Below are 18178 nucleotides of genomic sequence, written 5' to 3'. Positions count from 1 at the left end.
CTAGCAGACGCTTAGTACATACAGTACCCCATCTAGCAGACGCTTAGTACATACTGGTGGTCCTCTGTAGCTCAGTTGGTAGAGCACGGTGCTTGTAACGGCAGGGTAGTGGGTTCCATCCCCGGGACCACCCATACACAGAAATGTATGCACGCATGACTGTAAGTCGCTTTGGATAAAAGCGTCTGCTAAATGGCATATTATTATTATTACTGTATGCCATCTAGCAGACACTTAGTATATACTGTATGCCATCTAGCAGACGCTTTCATTCAAAGCGACTTACAGTCATGTGTGCATACTTTTTACCTACGGGTGGTCCCAGGAAGCAAACCCACTATCCTGGCGTTGCATGCGCCATGCTCTACCTGCCAACTGAGCTACAGAGGACCAGATGTAATTGCTAAACTTAAAAATCCAGAGAATTACATTCTTGTGGTGTCTATCCATATCAATCCATATAATTTGGACACTGTGGGGCTTGTCCATAACATATCAAAACATTATGTGTGTGTGTGTGGGTGTGTGTGCGTGTGTGTGTGTGCGTGATTGCGTGTGTGCGCGTGTGTGTGTGTGCGCGTGTATGTGTGCGGTGCGGTGCGTGTGAATGTGATAACCCCACCGAGCCGACGTCTGGCTGTTGTAGTGAAGCATCTGCTGAAATAAATTCACTAATTATAAGCTTGTTATATAAAAAGCTTATGAGCAGCAGGAGAAAGTCTGTGAACCCTGTTACAAGATGAAGGGATGAGAGATGGATGGAGGAGGGATGAAATGTGGGAGGGAGAGGAAAGAAGGGAGGGAGGGAGGATTGGTCATCAGCTTGTGTGCTTAATAACGTCCATCATTAAAAATGATTTCCTCATTTAGCTCAATCTGTCTCTTTCTCTCTACCTCTCTATCTCCTGCCTGCCTGCCTACGCTTCCTCCGAGCAAGAGAGGCAATCTTTTTACAATCCTTTTACATGCAAACACATCTTACACACGCATATCGCAAAAGCTTAACATCCACACTGTGTGTGTATGCGTTTGTAGGTTTGCTTGTTTGTATATGTGTGTGTGTGTGTGTTGTGACTGAGGGCATGTTCGGCAAGCCTTTCTGCCTGCGACTCAAGCGTAATGTCATCAGAGACAGACTAACAAGCATGTATGACTGCGTGTATTAGTATGTATGTGTATGTGTGCGTGTGTGTATGTGTGCGTGTGTTTGTGAGCACACAGTGTTTTAAGAGGCACAGCTGTCCACTGCGAGATGACACACCGTCACACTCACCACAATACGCTTGACTAGAGAGAGAGAGAGAGAGAGAGAGAGAGAGAGAGAGAGAGAGAGAGAGAGAGAGAGAGAGAGAGAGAGAGAGAGAGAGAGAGAGAGAGAGAGAGAGAAAGAGAAAGAGAGAAAGAGAGAGAGAGAGAGAGAGAGAGAGAGAGAGAGAGAGAGAGAGTCAGTCCAGTGCTGTTATTCCCAGGCTTGCTAGCTGGCAGTGAAGGCTACTGCTCTGTTCTGTTCTGATCTCTCTGCTCTGATGGGGTTTCCCACCCACAGAGTCAGGGCTTGGGGTCCTGAGGGCACTGAGTGGTTCTGTCGCTGGGCATTGCTCTACCATACCAACAACCTACAACCTACCAACGTAGCTGTGTCTGCTAATGCACGCTAACCGATGGCTAAGGATCGAACCTCAACGAGAAGGCTAACTGGACATCTCATGGATTGCTAACAGATTACTTATTGGAACCTAACCAGAACTGAACCAGAAGCTATACGGACTTCTAGTCAGGCTCTAACTGGACTGCTAACGGATCAGTAAGCAGCTTTCAGCCCCCTTCACTACTCTCCGCTCAACCAGGAACGGCTGACCTGGCAAGGGGACGAGAGGTAGATATGACAGGTAGGACAACCAGTGAAACAGGTAGCAGATAGATTGAACACTGGTGGGTCAGCAGGGCTACTGTTGGAGGAAATCTGTCAACTCAATAACTCAACTGTGAGATTCTGTCTAATAACTATGTAGTAGCAATATTATCATCACATTGTTATTATGTGTGTGTGTGTCCGTGCGTGTGTGTGTGCATGTTTGTGCATGTGTGTGCGCATGCGTTTGTGCCTGTCTGCATGTGCGTGTGCATGTTGGGTAAGTCACAGTGGCGTAAAGTAACTAAGTAAAAATACGTTGCAGTAGTACTTAAGTAGTTTTTTGTACTGTACTTTACTATTTATATTTTTGACAACTTTTGCTTTTATTTCACTACATTACAAAATAAAATATGTACTTTTTACTCCCATACATTTTCCCTGACACCCAAAAGTACTTGTTACATTTCAAATGCTCAGGCAGGACAGCAATATGTTCCAATTCACGAACCTATAAATATAATGTGTTGTCAGCGGACTCACTAAACACAAATATTGCGTTTGTAAATTATGTCTGAGTGTTGGAGTGTGCCCTAAATAAATAAAAAAACAAGAAAATCGTGCCATCTGGTTTGCTTAATATAAGGAATTTGATGTATAACATACTTTTTACTTTTACTCAAGTATGAAAATTCAGTACTTTTCCCACCACTGTACTTAAGTGCATTTAAAACCAGATACTTTTAGAATTTTACTCAAGTAGTATTTTACTGGGTGATTTTCACTTTTACTTGAGTCATTTTCTATTAAGGTATCTTTACTTTCACTCAAGTATGACAATTAAGTACTTTGTCCACCACTGGTAAGTGCTGTGGTATATGACATTCGTGTGAGTCATTTGTGCTTTACCTGAGGCGTTGGTTGGTACCCTCCTCCAAATTCACAAATAATGACCCTCTCTGACAAGCTCTCTACACAGCTGGAGAGAGAGAACAGGACATCACACTCATACTTCCCCATTCACCTTGTCTGATACTATTGCAACTAAACTCTGGGGACCCCTGGAGACTCTCAACAAACACCCAGACAAAATATTCAAACTTTTATGTAAAACCTCTGGTCTTCACCACTGCAATGCATAAATTACAGGCTAGCAATATCAGGAGCCATGTAGTGGTTGGATGGTAACAGTGTTTGCTGTGACTTGTGTGCTCAGTCTATATGGCCTTCATAGTTCAAGTGATTGAACTGGCTGATTACAGTTTAATAAGAGTCTGGTGTCTATGAGGAGTGTTCCCAGGCTGGTCTCAGAGTATCACATGTACCCACCGTATCCCCTCACAGATCCTCACAATATAAATACCACTATGTCCCAGACCAAATAGACACAGGAAGTTATTTCAATGAGGCACACAGAGGATCCGACACCCAATATCTGTTGTGCGTGTGTGTGTGTGTGTGTGTGTGTGTGTGTGTGTGTGTGTGTGTGTGTGTGTCAGACCTTGGGAAGAAGATATGTCTCTCCTCTTTGAACTAGAGAAACCTTCAGATGAGTTTACTATTTACGGTTGTTTCACAATTGACTATAAAGTGTGACTGTAAAGTTGTTTGTGTGAATAGGTGTGTATCTGATCTCTCTCCCTCTCTCTCTCTCTCTCTCGCTCTCTCTCTCTCTCTCTTTCTTTCTCTCTCTCTCTCTCTCTCTCTCTCTCTCTCTCTCTCTCTCTCTCTCTCTCTCTCTCTCTCTCTCTCTCTCCACAGCTGTAGTAGCAGTATGTATCCTCCTCTCCCTCCTCCTCCCTCCATCCCTCTCCTGTCCTAAGGGGTGTGTCTGTGACGGCCGGACAAAAGTCGTTGACTGCCGAGGGCGGGGCTTATATGACATCCCTCGCCATCTCCAACCAGACACTCTAGAACTCCATCTCCAAGACAACCGTATCCGAGGGCTGGGTTCCATGGCATTCCGAGACACGCCCCTGCTGCGTGTTCTGGACCTATCCAATAACTCCATCACGTCTGTGTCTCCCTCTACACTACTCGGTCTGAGAGGGCTACAACGTCTCAGTCTGGCCAATAACGCCCTGAGAGAACTGGACAGAAGACTGCTAGGGCCCATACGATCTCTATCACACCTAGACCTGTCACACAACAGGTACACATACGATCTCTATCACACCTAGGCCTGTCACACAACAGATACCCATACAATCTCTATCAAACCTAGACCTGTCACACAACAGATACCCATACAATCTCTATCAAACCTAGACCTGTCACACAACAGATACCCATACAATCTCTATCAAACCTAGACCTGTCACACAACAGATACCCATACAATCTCTATCACACCTAGACCTGTCACATAACAGATATACTATCACACCTAGACCTGTGCAATAACAGCTTCCACAGCAAGACTGACTTTTCTGTTATGAGATGCTAAATAACTTACCCAATCACTCTCCCACCGCCACCAGTTGTATAATGGACCTGTTCTGTCTCTGTTCTGTGCCCAGTCTGACGGGTCTGCCTGGTGCTATGGGGGAGAGCCTGAGGAACCTGTCCCAGCTAGGGCTAGCCCACAACAGGCTGCAGCGGCTGGACAAGTCCCTACTGGAGAACCTGGAGGGCGTGGGTCAGCTAAGCCTGAGAGGGAACCCCTGGAGGTGTGACTGCCAGGTCATAGGCCTCAAACTGTGGTTGGAGACCTTCCTCTTCAGAGGTGAGGATGGATGGATGGGGGCCAGTTGAGTCATGTGGATGGGATTCAGTTAGTAGGTGAACTAGCTACAACCAATGGCATGAATATAGTTACAGAGTTAAAGAGTTTTACCAGCTATCTTCAAAGCTGGCAACGCACGTCACCATCACTCACTGCTTACAAAATATGCTGTTGACCTCTTCTGAGAATGAGGACACACATACAGTACACACACACACACTATGAGCCAAAACACCCATTATACAAAAATGTAATACTCCTCCCCCAGAGTGCCACGGCCCATTGCGGATTAAGCTAAAACTGTCGTCCAATTAGCAAAGCGAGTGTGTGTGCACCCATGTGAATGTGTGTGTGGTTTATCATGTTATTTTTATCAGATAAGTAATGTGTGGGTAATGTAATGTCACAGCTGATCCCTGTGGTGCCTCAGTCTGGACCCAGCTACAGGAATGTGGCTGAATACAGATGTAGGATCTTAATTTGATCACCCTGTTGCAGGAGAACTTTCCTGCAATGAAGGAAATGTAAAATGCAATGAGGTTTAAAAGGCTTCTGAAGTTTGTAATTTCCACTTTGAAATTTCAGACTTGATTTTCCTTTATGAAAAATGTATCAACCCATACAAAAATGTATATTAATTATAATCCACATAATAATTCAAATTTCCAGCTGCGACAGGATTATTTTCCTACTGTAGCAAACTGGCTCAAATCAAGATCCACATCAGTATAAACATGTTAACCACTGACAGAGAGCGAAAGAGTGGAGGGGAGGAGGAGAGAGGGGAACTTGTGTCTGTGTCATTTCTCGTCATGTCATGCGTAGTGTACTGTGAATGTGTGAGTGTAGTGTCAACGTGTGTTAACGTGTCAGTCTGCTGAGCTAATGGACAGATGCATTATCAATAGAGGAATAAAAAGATAAGCTTGGTTATGAATTCATACATTCAGTTCAGAATGCATCATCACCATCTCTCTCAGATGAAGATTAATTCAGATCTGGCCTAATGAATGAATGTAATCAGAGGAAAAAACTGCTGATCATCCCTGACAGAAACCTAAACACACAAACACAACACACACACACACATCAGAGGACATGTGTGGCTAAGGACAAACACTGTCACGCACTCGACCTACATACAACTCCAGGATCTGAACGGTTCATTTCCCTTTGTAAAGGCCTCCCAATCTGAAAGATTAATATAATGAGCACATCTAAATACATCTATATTGATGGAGCACTACTGAAAATAGGACATGTTTGGACTATTAGAGAGAAAGAGAGAGAGAGGAAGGGAGGGAGGGATGGAGGAAGAGAGAGAAAAAGAGAGAAAGAGGGAGAAAGAGAGATAGAGAGAGAGAGAGAGAGAGAGGGAGAGAGAGAGAGAGAGAGGGGAGGGGGGGGGGGGAGCTGAGGGAGGGTGAGAGAGACAGAAGGTTATGTCCTGACTATTAACTTGTCTACCATGCTCTTTAGTGCCTCATATTTGAATGTTCAGTCATTAACAGAATCAGGACACACTCATTAACTCTGGCCATTTAATCTAAAAAAGTAATTAAGATCCTCTGGTAATTACCATCTCAGAGCTCAGGTAGCCTTATTCAAGTCAGTGCTAGCTACTGTGATTAAAGGTAATTATGACAGGAAGTTAGACTGAAGTCAGACATGGCATGTGTCACAGAGGGAGATTGCGTGGCTATTCTCAACAGGTGACAACACATGGACATAGAGTCAGTCATTACACTTTTACAGCCTGTCCTACTGACTTGTATTCAGACCATAGCATGGAACACACCTGCAGAAGTGGTATTGTCTATAGCAGTAGGTTTTAGGCATGAAGCGAACATTCAGGGTTTTTACTGATATAATAACCTCACTCCCTCTCTCCACCCTCTCACACTCTCTCCATTTCCAGGTGGAGTGGTGGATGAGGTATCCTGCTCCCAACCAGAGGAGATGAAGGAGAAAGATCTCCAGAAGGTTCCCTACCAGCTCTTCCATTCCTGCATGACCACCAGCTACAACTACCTATTCTCCAACATACACCACCTGGAGTCTGAGAGGTCAACCAGGGGTCACACCCACGGCAACGGCAACCCGCACGGCCCCCTGGGAATGGGGGAGGGGTATGGAGGAGGAGGGAGTGGTCTCCCGGAGTGTGAGCCCAAGCAGAGACCTCGCCCGGTGAACCTGCGTCACGCCATCGCCACGGTGATCGTGACTGGCGTGGTGTGTGGCATCGTGTTGATGATGATGCTGGCTGCAGCGGTGTACGGCTGTGCCTACGCTGCCCTTATGGCCAAGTACCAGCGGGAGCTGAAGAAGAGTGAGGAGATGAGTAAGGCCGATCACGGCAGCGCAGACGAGAAGGAACCACTAGAGAACGCTATCGCCTAAGAGATGGGATCGAGTGAACTGTGAACTTTATCCCACAAACACTTTGAACCTGGAACGTTGAACCCTGTACCTGAAACTACTGTCGTAGGTGTGTGTGTGTGTGTGTGTGTGTGTGTGTGTGTGTGTGCCCTGACTTAAAACTCTAATCTTCAGCTTAAACTTTAACCTCTTGTCCCATGCACTGAACTGGGACCTGACCCAAAACCTTTGTCACCCTACCCATCAATCGTACCTGGTCTACACCTCAAACAGAGGACAGGACAGTACATATCAAGCACATATCAACCACTGCTGGAAAAAGCCATTGCCTGTGACAGGTTCTGTTGGTATCAATAGGTCACCTCATAGTGAAAGTTCTAATGTAATTTCCCAACCCAACATACCCCCATGTTGTCCCATCCAAAACTACTAAATGCAAATAAGGGAACTACAGACCATATCTACTGAGAGCTGAAATCAGTACAAAGTTCACTTCAGAAAGGAAAGAAAGAAAGGAAAAAGATAGAAAGGTCCTAATTTATCTCTCTGGATGATAACCAGTGAAGAGTGCTGTGGTGTGGAGCGGAGACTTGGTACATCAGTTGCTGTGAATATAAACTGGGCAAGACACACATCTCTAGATCTCTGTGTCTGGGTTTTCCCAAATATATCAAAACATATCAATTCCATTTCCTCTGAGGGTATCAAAAATGTATTAAAAATGTGTTCATAAATGTTTGTTTGTTGATAAGTGTAAAATGTTATCTTCTGAATTAGTGGTAGTTTGGATTTTGTTTGGTTTTCTTTGTAAACTATTGTTCATATCTTTTGATACTGTCTAATTTTGAAGTACAGATTCTTAGTAGGCAGCTATAATGTGTGTGCTTTTGAAAATTGTATTTAACCTTTATTTAACCAGGAAAATACCCTTTTAGGTAAGAAACCTCTTTTGGGAGGGTGACCTTCCAAGAGGTTTGTGTGTGTGTGCGTGTGTGTGTGTGTGCGTGTGTGTGTGTGTGTGTGTGTGTGTGTGTGTGCGTGTGTGTGTCTGTGTGTGTGTATGTGTGTGTGTGTGTGCGTGCTGAAGGAGAAAATATGCATATTTTCCCTAATGTATGGAAGATGGTTGATTCTACAAGCAATAATGAAACAAAACTAAAAGAAAATGAACAACATGGGTTGAGTCTTCTCATTCACACACACACACACACAGACACAAAGACACACACACAGCGTTGAGGACAACAAAATGGGACAGTGAGCTGCATCATGAATTACACTGCACAGTGATGGAGACAGAGGGGGGATGTGTGTGGAAATGGGAATGTGTTTGAATGTGTGTACATGTGTATGTGTGTGTGCGATCACGCTTGCTTGTGTTGCCCGTGTGTGACAGAGACAGAGAGAAACAGTCAAAGTCACCTCTAACCTCTCAAAAAAACCAGCCTTAAGAGGCTATTCAGTCCATATGACCCTGTGTGTATGTCACACACACAGCCACGTGAGTGAAGTGTTCTCGAAGCTGCCTGAAGGATCCAGCTAGACATACAGCAAAGACCCTCCAACCAGAGACAGGGCACCCACACACACACACACACACACACATACACACACACACACACACACACACACAAACACACACACACAGGCTATGAGTCAGAGATGTCTGCAGTGCCCAGGATGTGTGAAGTCACTGGGCTGTCGTGTTAAGTTAACGTATTAGCGTATTCATGAAGCTCAAGCCAACTGGAGCAGAGAGGAAAACTGGCCCTAACCGGCCTATACTGAATTACCATTAGGCTACATCTCCAGTCCAAACATCATTACATCCCCACTTCAATCTGAGCAGCACAATTATCATTACTGCTCATCAGTGGCTACCTAACATAGAGGCTGTCCTCACCGCTGTTACACTGAGTACTCATAATCTCCCTTGTCACAGTGTGTTATGACTGTCTTACTACTGTGTTACTGCTATGGGTTTGTAGATTATATATTTCTGTTGAGTTACATTTTTTTGTTGATGAGCCGATCACTGCTATTGGTCATACTATTTCCACTGAGAAGACAGTTCTACTGTATATAGAATGGTGTGTGTGTGTGTGTGTGTGTGTGTGTGTGTGTGTGTGTGTGTGTGTGTGTGTGTGTGTGTGTATGGTGGCACTGCACAGACTCTCCATCCCGCTCCTTCTGCTCCAGCACACTGTCGTTTCCCCCAGGCCAAAGCTACCCACAATGCACCACTCGCATGTCATCGCATTCAGGCACCGTGAAATAATCTTCTCTCCTTCTGCCCCCTTTCCTTCCTTCCTTCCCTCTCTCTCTCTCTCTCTCTCTCTCTCTCTCTCTCTCTCTCTCTCTCTCTCTCTCTCTCTCTCTCAGTATCTTTCTCTCATTCTATCTTTTTGTATAGTCTCCTGTCTTAACTGCTTTGTCTCTCTCCATCTCTATTTTCCCCTCCTCCTCTCTCTATCATCCACAGCAGTGTTTCCCAACCCTGGTCCTCCAGTTCCCCCAACAGTACACATTTTTATTGTAACCTTGGACATACACACCTGATTCAACTTGTCAACTAATCATCAAGGCCTCAATGAGCTGAATGAGGTGTGTTTGTCCAGGGTTACAATAAAAATGTGTACTGTTGGGGGAACTGGAGGACCAGGGTTAGGAAACACTGATCTACAGTATCTCTCTACTGTCCTCCTCCTCTGTCTATCATCTACAGTATCTCTTAACTGTCCTCCTCCTCCTCCTCCTCCTCCTCTCTCTATCATCTACAGTATCTCTCTACTGTCCTCCTCCTCCCTCTATCATCTACAGTATCTCTCTACTGTCCTCCTCCTCCTCCTCCCTCTATCATCTACAGTATATCTCTACTGTCCTCCTCCTCCTCCTCCCTCTATCATCTACAGTATCTCTCTACTGTCCTCCTCCTCCTCCTCTCTCTATCATCTACAGTATCTCTCTACTGTCCTCCTCCTCCTCCTCCCTCTATCATCTACAGTATCTCTCTACTGTCCTCCTCCTCCCTCTTTTCTCTCTACCCCTTTCTCGTCTTACTCCTTTCTTCTCTTGCCTTGAGGTCCTTGCAACCCTCTTTAAATCACCATCGCTCTTTCTGTTTCAGAATATCAGTCTAATCTGGACAAGAATTGTGTCCTGCTATTGTGTCAAAACCCAGAGGTGAGCTCCATACCGCCCCCTTGTGTCCGATGCAGGGGGTTGACACTGTATGTGTACAACGCACAGATAGATAGGACATGTTGCACTATACCTGAACTCTCCCTCAAATACAGTGGAGCTGATCTAGGGCTCGCTAGATCATCCCAGCGCTGAGAAGATTGTCTAAATTGCTGCACATGTCGTGATAGAATAAGATCACCCATCAACCCAGGACACAATGACACTAAATACATTAGCCATGTTTAGATAGTAGTTACGGAGGAGTTGAATATTCCTAAGGACAGCACATATTGAGCATTACAGAAGAGGGTGTATGTGTGTGTGTGTGCCCATCCTTCACTTCTATATCATTACCTAAAGTAGGGCTTTCTACAACACCTGTGTATTCCTCCTGAGGGAGAGGTGGGTGATGATTTCATGGAATAGAAATATCCTCCAGTAGACATAATTTATCCTCATTTAATGTGCAAAAGTGAAGCACACATTATGTTTAAATAGAGTAGTAGAGTTGTACTGAAGGAAGGGTTGGAGGAGGTGGATGTCAGACCTACCACAGCTCAGCTTGTTCCTTCCCTCTCGCGTCCCCTAACACACACACACACATTCCCCTAACACACACACACACATTCCCCTAACACAAACACACACATTCCCCTAACACACACACACATTCCCCTAACACAAACACACACACACACATTCCCCTAACACAAACACACGCATTCCCCTAACACACACACACACATTCCCCTAACACAAACACACGCATTCCCCTAACACACACACACACATTCCCCTAACACACACACACACATTCCCCTAACACACACACACACATTCCCCTAACACAAACACACACATTCCCCTAACACACACACACACATTCCCCTAACACAAACACACGCATTCCCCTAACACAAACACACACATTCCCCTAACACAAACACACACATTCCCCTAACACAAACACACGCATTCCCCTAACACAAACACACACATTCCCCTAACACAAACACACACACACACATTCTCCTAACACAAACACAAACACACACGCAAAGAACACAAAAGCCCCTCTCACAGGCCACAGCCCTTACAAACACTCCCTGGAGAAACACACACACACACACACCAGGGTTTACGTTAGCTGGTAATCTCTCGTGGACAGATGAAACGGCTAGAATCTGTCAAGGCTCACGTAGAATTATGTGATTACAGCAGCAGTTCCTGGTTTTGGGTTTTCATCGTTGATTATTTGGACGAATCAGGATTGGGCGAAGGTGGTGCTTAAACTGGTGGGGAGGTTTTCAAGCCTGTGTGCGGATGATAAACAGTTTCCACAAGATCCCACAGCCACAACGTAAAAATTGTCTGTATCGTAAAAATTCATGAAAACAAAATAGAGATTTTTGCCAATAATAAACACGGGTGAAATTAGCAGAAAGGGGGGTTTCGGCGAGAGTTTCCACTTAAGAGGGAGGAGACTTCGCTTCCTTCCTTTGCACAAAGGTAATCACAGTTGTTAACAGCATTCCCCCCAGAAGTAAAACAGGAAGTGACAAACTTTTATGAGAGAATTTAACTTCTGGGTAATAGAGATTTGTTTGCTGGTAATTGCAGGCTTTTTATTTATTGATGGAAATACAAGTCGATGTAAATAAATTTGACCTTCATGCTTATCAGTCTATAGGTTAATTTGCACAACGTAGTGGAACTAAATTGGTGCGTGTGTATTTTCATTAGCCGTCATGCATCTTATTTATCACACGAGCACAGCATACAGAGCCCATTTTGAGCGGAATATCCCCTCAGCACTAGAGCTGCTACTGCAGCTCTTCAGCTCATTGCTGCTGGAGTGAAACGTGCTTTTATATAAGCCCAGTCATTGAGCAAAAATTCTAGAGGAGGCGGTTCCGGCTCCGGGCATGACCCCCACTCCCTCTCTAACCCCCCAAAGCGCCCCTGGTCCGGTCTGGCCCTGCTGGCCGGAGCTGGACTGAACACTGGTGGAGCGGATTGCTCTAGCTCCGGAGTGGAGCAGCTGACCGGTGCCGGACCAGGCACCGGTGGAACAGGCACGGGCTGTGCCGGACTGACGACGCGCACCACAGGCTTGGTGCGGGGAGCAGGGACGGGCCGAACCGGGCTGACGAAGCGCACCACTGGCTTGGTGCGGGGAGCAGGGACGGGCCGAACCGGGCTGACGAAGCGCACCACTGGTTTGGTGCGGGGAGCAGGGACGGGCCGAACCGGGCTGACGAAGCGCACCACTGGCTTGGTGCGGGGAGCAGGGACGGGCCGAACCGGGCTGACGGAGCGCACCACTGGCTTGGTGCGGGGAGCAGGGACGGGCCGAACCGGGCTGACGAAGCGCACCACTGGCTTGGTGCGGGGAGCAGGGACGGGCCGAACCGGGCTGACGAAGCGCACCACTGGTTTGGTGCGGGGAGCAGGGACGGGCCGAACCGGGCTGACGAAGCGCACCACTGGCTTGGTGCGGGGAGCAGGGACGGGCCGAACCGGGCTGACGGAGCGCACCACTGGCTTGGTGCGGGGAGCAGGGACGGGCCGAACCGGGCTGACGAAGCGCACCACAGGCTCGGTGCGAGGGACAGGAACAAGCCGGACCGTACTGGGGACACTCACCACAGGCTCGGTGCGAGGGACAGGAACAAGCCGGACCGTACTGGGGACACACACCACTGGCCCTACGCGGGGATCAGGAACGGGCCGGACCGGACTGGCAACACACCCCAGTACCTCTCGCCGTGCCTCTACATCCTCCTTCCCCCTGGTGACCAGTGACTCCCGTAACCTGGCGGCCTCCTGCTGCCCCGTCGTCCACGGCGTGAGCCCCCCCCTAAAAAATGTCTGGGCGTCTCTCCTCCCCGTGGGCCAGGCCTCCATGGCTCTCGCCAGACTCTTGCTCCTCTGCTCCCAAGTCCAGCCTCTCTCCTCCTCCCGCGGCTTGACCCAGTCGAGGTTGATGTTCGTTAGATTCCTCTCTGGCGTTGGCTCCTGGACACGCTGCTTGGTCCAGTTAAGGTGGGATCTTCTGTCTTGATCGTCGGAGGAAGTGGACCAATGCGCAGCGTGATAAGTGAACATACTTTATTTTTGAATGATCACACGAAACAAAACAACAAACGATACGAAACGTGAAGTCCTTGGTTACAATACAAACCATACGGAACAAGATCCCACAACACACTGTGGAAAACAGGCTGCCTAAGTATGGTTCCCAATCAGAGACAACAAGCAACAGCTGATACACGTTGCCTCTGATTGAGAACCACACCGGCCAACATAGAAACAAATTAACTAGAATATAACCCTAGCACACAAAACACATAGAAACAACACACCCTGGCTCAACATAACAGAGTCCCAGAGCCAGGGCGTGACAGTAGGTACTGGGGTGTGTTGCCAGTCCGGTCCGGCCCGTTCCTGATCCCCGCGTAGGGCCAGTGGTGTGTGTCCCCAGTACGGTCTGGCTTGTTCCTGTCCCTCGCACCGAGCCTGTGGTGCGCGTCGCCAGCCCGGTCCAGCATGTTCCTGCTCCTCGCACCAAGCCTGTGGTGCGCGTCGTCAGCCCGGTCCGGCCTGTTCCTGCTCCCCGCACCAAGCCAGTGGTGCGCTTCGTCAGCCCGGTTCGGCCCGTCCCTGCTCCCCGCTCCAAGCCTGTGGTGCGCGTCGTCAGCCCGGTCGGCCTGTTCCTGCTCCCCGCACCAAGCCAGTGGTGCGCTTCGTCAGCCCGGTTCGGCCCGTCCCTGCTCCCCGCACCAAGCCTGTGGTGCGCGTCGTCAGCCCGGTCGGCCTGTTCCTGCTCCCTGCACCAAGCCAGTGGTGCGCTTCGTCAGCCCGGTTCGGCCCGTCCCTGCTCCCCGCACCAAGCCAATGGTGTGCGTCGTCAGCCCGGTCCGGCCTGTTCCTGCTCCCCGCACCAAGCCAATGGTGCGCGTCGTCAGCCCGGTCCGGCCCGTCCCTGCTCCCCGCACCAAGCCTGTGGTGCGCGTCGTCAGTCCGGCACAGCCCGTGCCTGTTCCACCGGTGCCTGGTCCGGCACCGGTCAGCTGCTCCACTCCGGAGCTAGAGCAATCCGCTCCACCAGTGTTCAGTCCAGCTCCGGCCAGCAGGGCCAGACCGGACCAGGGGCGCTTTGGGGGGTTTGTTGGAGGGTGGGGGTCAAGTCCGGAGCCGGAACCGCCTCCGAGGAGGAATGCCCACCCGGCCCTCCCCTGTTCGGTTTATGTTTGGCGCGGTCGCAGTCCGCGCCTTTGGGGGGGGGTACTGTCACGCCCTGGCTCTGGGACTCTGTTATGTTGAGCCAGGGTGTGTTGTTTCTATGTGTTTTGTGTGCTAGGGTTATATTCTAGTTAATTTGTTTCTATGTTGGCCGCTGTGGTTCTCAATCAGAGGCAACGTGTATCAGCTGTTGCTTGTTGTCTCTGATTGGGAACCATACTTAGGCAGCCTGTTTTCCACAGTGTGTTGTGGGATCTTGTTCCGTATGGTTTGTATTGTAACCAAGGACTTCACGTTTCGTATCGTTTGTTGTTTTGTTTCGTGTGATCATTCAAAAATAAAGTATGTTCACTTATCACGCTGCGCATTGGTCCACTTCCTCCGACGATCGTGACAAGATAATTATTTATTTCAGCTTTTAGTTCTTTCATCACATTCCCAGTGGGTCAGAAGTTTACATACACTCAATTAGTATTTGGTAGCATTGCCTTTAAATTGTTTAACTTGGGTCAAACGTTTCGGGTAGCCTTCCACAAGCTTCCCACAATAAGTTGGGTGAATTTTGGCCCATTCCTCCTGACAGAGCTGGTGTAACTGAGTCAGGTTTGTAGGCCTCCTTGCTCACAAATGCTTTTTCAGTTCTGCCCACAAATTTTCAATAGGATTGAGGTCAGGGCTTTGTGATGGCCACTCCAATACCTTGACTTTGTTGTCCTTAAGCCTTTTTACCACAGCTTTGGAAATATGCTTGGGGTCATTGTCCATTTGGAAGACCCATTTGCGACCAAGCTTTGACTTCCTGACTGATGTCTTGAGATGTTGCTTCAATATATCCACATAATTTTCCTTCCTCATGATGCCATCTATTTTGTGAAGTGCACCAGTCCCTCCTGCAGCAAAGCACCCCCACAGCATGATGCTGCCACCTCCGTGCTTCACGGTTGGGATGGTGTTCTTCTGCTTGCAAGTGCCCCCTTTTTCCTCCAAACAGAACAATGGTCATTATGGCCAAAAAGTTATATTTTTGTTTCATCAGACAAAAGGACATTTCTCCAAAAAGTACGATCTTTGTCCCCATGTGCAGTTGCAAACCATAGTCTGGCTGTTTTATGGCAGTTTTGGAGCAGTGGCTTCTTCCTTGCTGAGCGGCCTTTCAGGTTATGTCAATATAGGACTTGTTTTACTGTGGATGTAGATACTTTTGTACCTGTTTCCCCCAGCATCTTCACAAGGTCCTTTGCTGTTGTTCTGGGATTGATTTGCACTTTTCGCACCAAAGTACGTTCATCTCTCGGAGACAGAATGCGTCTCCTTCCTGAGCGGTATGACGGCTGCGTGGTCCCATGGTGTTTATACTTGCGTACTATTGTTTGTACAGATGAACGTGGTACCTTCAGGCGTTTGGAAATTGCTCCCAATGATGAACCAGACTTGTGGAGGTCTACAAATTTTTTTCTGAGGTCTTGGCTGATTTCTTTTCATTTTCCCATGATGTCAAGCAAAGAGGCACTGAATTTGAAGGTAGGCCTTGAAATACATCCACAGGTACACCTCCAATTTACTCAAATTATGTAAATTAGCCTATCAGAAGCTTCTAAAGCCATGACATAATTTTCTGGAATTATCCAAGCTGTTTAAAGGCACAGTCAACTTAGTGTATGTAAACTTCTGACCCACTGGAATTGTGATACAGTGAATTATAAGTGAAATAATCTGCCTGTAAACAATTGTTGGAAAAATTACTTGTGTCATGCACAAAGTAGATGTCCTAACCGACTTGCCAAAACTATAGTTTGTTAACAAGACATTTGTGGAGTAGTTGAAAAACGAGTTTTAATGACTCCAACCTAAGTGTATGTAAACTTCCGACTTCAACTGTATATTATATTATTCCACATTTTGTTGTGTTACAGCCTGAATTCAAAATTGATTAAATATGTTTTTTTCTCATCCATCTACACACAATAACCCATAATGACAAAGTGAAAACATGTTTTTAGAAATGTTAGCACATTTTTTGAAAATGAAATACAGATAAATCTAATTTACATAAGTATTCACACCCCTGAGTCAATACCTTATAGAACCACCTTTGGCAGTAATTACAACTGTGAGCCTTTCTGGGTAAGTCTCTAAGAGATTTCCATACCTGGATTGTGCAACATTTGCCCATTATTCTTTAAATAATTCTTCAAGCTCTGTCAAATTGTTTGTTGACCATTGCTAGACAACCATTTTCAGGTCTTGCCATAGATTTTCAAGTAGATTGAAGTCAAAACTGTAACTTGGCCACTCAGGAACATTCACTGTCTTCTTGGTAAACAACTCCAATGTAGATTGGCCTTGTGTTTTATGGTATTGTCCTGCTGAAAGATGAATTCATCTCGCTGTGTCTATTGGAAAGCAGACTGAACCAGGTTTTCCTCTAGGATCTTGCCTGTGCTTAGCTCAATTCCATTTCTTTTTTATCCTGAAAAACTTCCCAGTCCTTAACGATTACAAACATACCCATAACATGATGCAGGCACCACTATGCTTGAAAATATGGAGAGTGGTACTCAGTGATGTGTTGGATTTGCCACAAACATACTGTAACACTTTGTATTCAGGACAAAAAGTGAATTGCTTTGCCTTTTACAGTATTACTTTAGTGCATGTTTTCGAATATTTTTATTCTGTACAGGCTTCCTTCTTTTCACTCTGTCAATGAGGTTAGTACTGTGGAGTAACTACAATGTTGTTGATCCATCCTCAGTTTTCTCCTATTACAGCCATTAAACTATGTAACTGACACAACAAAGGGGTTGAATACTTTTTGACTCAAGACATTTCAGCATTACATCTTTCATTAATTTGTATATATTTTGAAAAACATAATTCCACTTTGACATTATGGGGTATTGTGTATAGGCCAGTGACGAAACATCTCAATTTAATCCATTTTAAATTCAGGCTGTAACACAACAAAATGTGGAAAACGTGAAGGGGTGTGAATACTTTCTGAAGGCACTGCAGGTAGGGATAAAGTCACTAATCAACAGGATAGATAATAAACAGTAGCAGCAGCTTGATGAGTCAAACTAGTTGGTGTAAAAAGGGTCAGTGCAGATAGTCTGGGTAGCTATTTGGTTAACTATTTAACTAACTATTTAGCTTGGGGGTAAAAGCTATTCAGGGTCCTGTTGGTTCCAGACTTGGTGCATCGGTACCGCTTGTCGTGCAGTAACAGAGAGAACAGTCTATGACTTAGTTGGCTGGAGTCTTTGACAACATTTAGAGCATTCCTCTGATACCACCTGTTATAGAGGTCCTGGATGGCAGGGGGCTCAGCCCAATGATGTACTGGGCCGTACGCATTACCCTCTGTGGCGCCTTGCGGTCAGATACCAAGCAGTTGCTATACCAATCGGTGATGCAACCAGTCAAGATGCTCTCAATGGTGAAGCTGTATAACTTTTTGAGGATCTGAGGGCCCATGCCAAATCTTTTCAGCCTCCTGAGCGGGGAAAAGCGTTGTCGTGTCCTCTTCACCACTGTGTTGGTGTGTGTGGAATATGATAATTCCTTAGTGATGTGGACACCTAGGAACTTGAAGCTCTCGCCGCATTCCACTACAGCCCTGTCGATGTGGATGGGGGCGTGCTCGGCCCTCCATTTCCTGTAGTCCAAAATCAGCTCCTTTGTCTTGCTGACGATGAAGGAGAGGCTGTAGTGGAGTGCGGCGTAGAGGCTCCTCCCTATAGGCTGCTTCATCGTCGTTGGTGTTTAGTCAGCAAACTTATTGATGGTGTTGG

The 18178-nt window shown here is 46.7% G+C and overlaps 2 protein-coding genes across 2 annotated transcripts in view; one reads left to right on the top strand and one right to left on the bottom strand.

Annotated features, from left to right (window-relative positions):
• LOC311122017 (voltage-dependent calcium channel subunit alpha-2/delta-3-like) overlaps positions 1-18178 on the bottom strand; it is a gene marked incomplete at both ends in the record, with an annotated part of 100024 nt that overhangs the window by 56412 nt on the left and 25434 nt on the right. The gene's annotated exons all lie outside the window — the stretch shown is intronic.
• Positions 1883-6977, top strand: lrtm1 (leucine rich repeats and transmembrane domains 1; the record flags this gene model as incomplete). Its single annotated transcript, XM_084196444.1, has 4 exons — positions 1883-1889; positions 3614-4004; positions 4372-4577; positions 6496-6977. The coding sequence occupies 4 exons, from the start codon at positions 1883-1885 to the stop codon at positions 6975-6977; spliced, it is 1086 nt and encodes a 361-aa protein (XP_084052570.1).

This window comes from Coregonus lavaretus, assembly GCF_964263955.1.
Source record: "Coregonus lavaretus genome assembly, contig: HAP1_SCAFFOLD_822, whole genome shotgun sequence".
Lineage (NCBI taxonomy): Eukaryota > Metazoa > Chordata > Actinopteri > Salmoniformes > Salmonidae > Coregonus > Coregonus lavaretus.
This window is presented reverse-complemented; position numbering and strand designations above follow the sequence as displayed.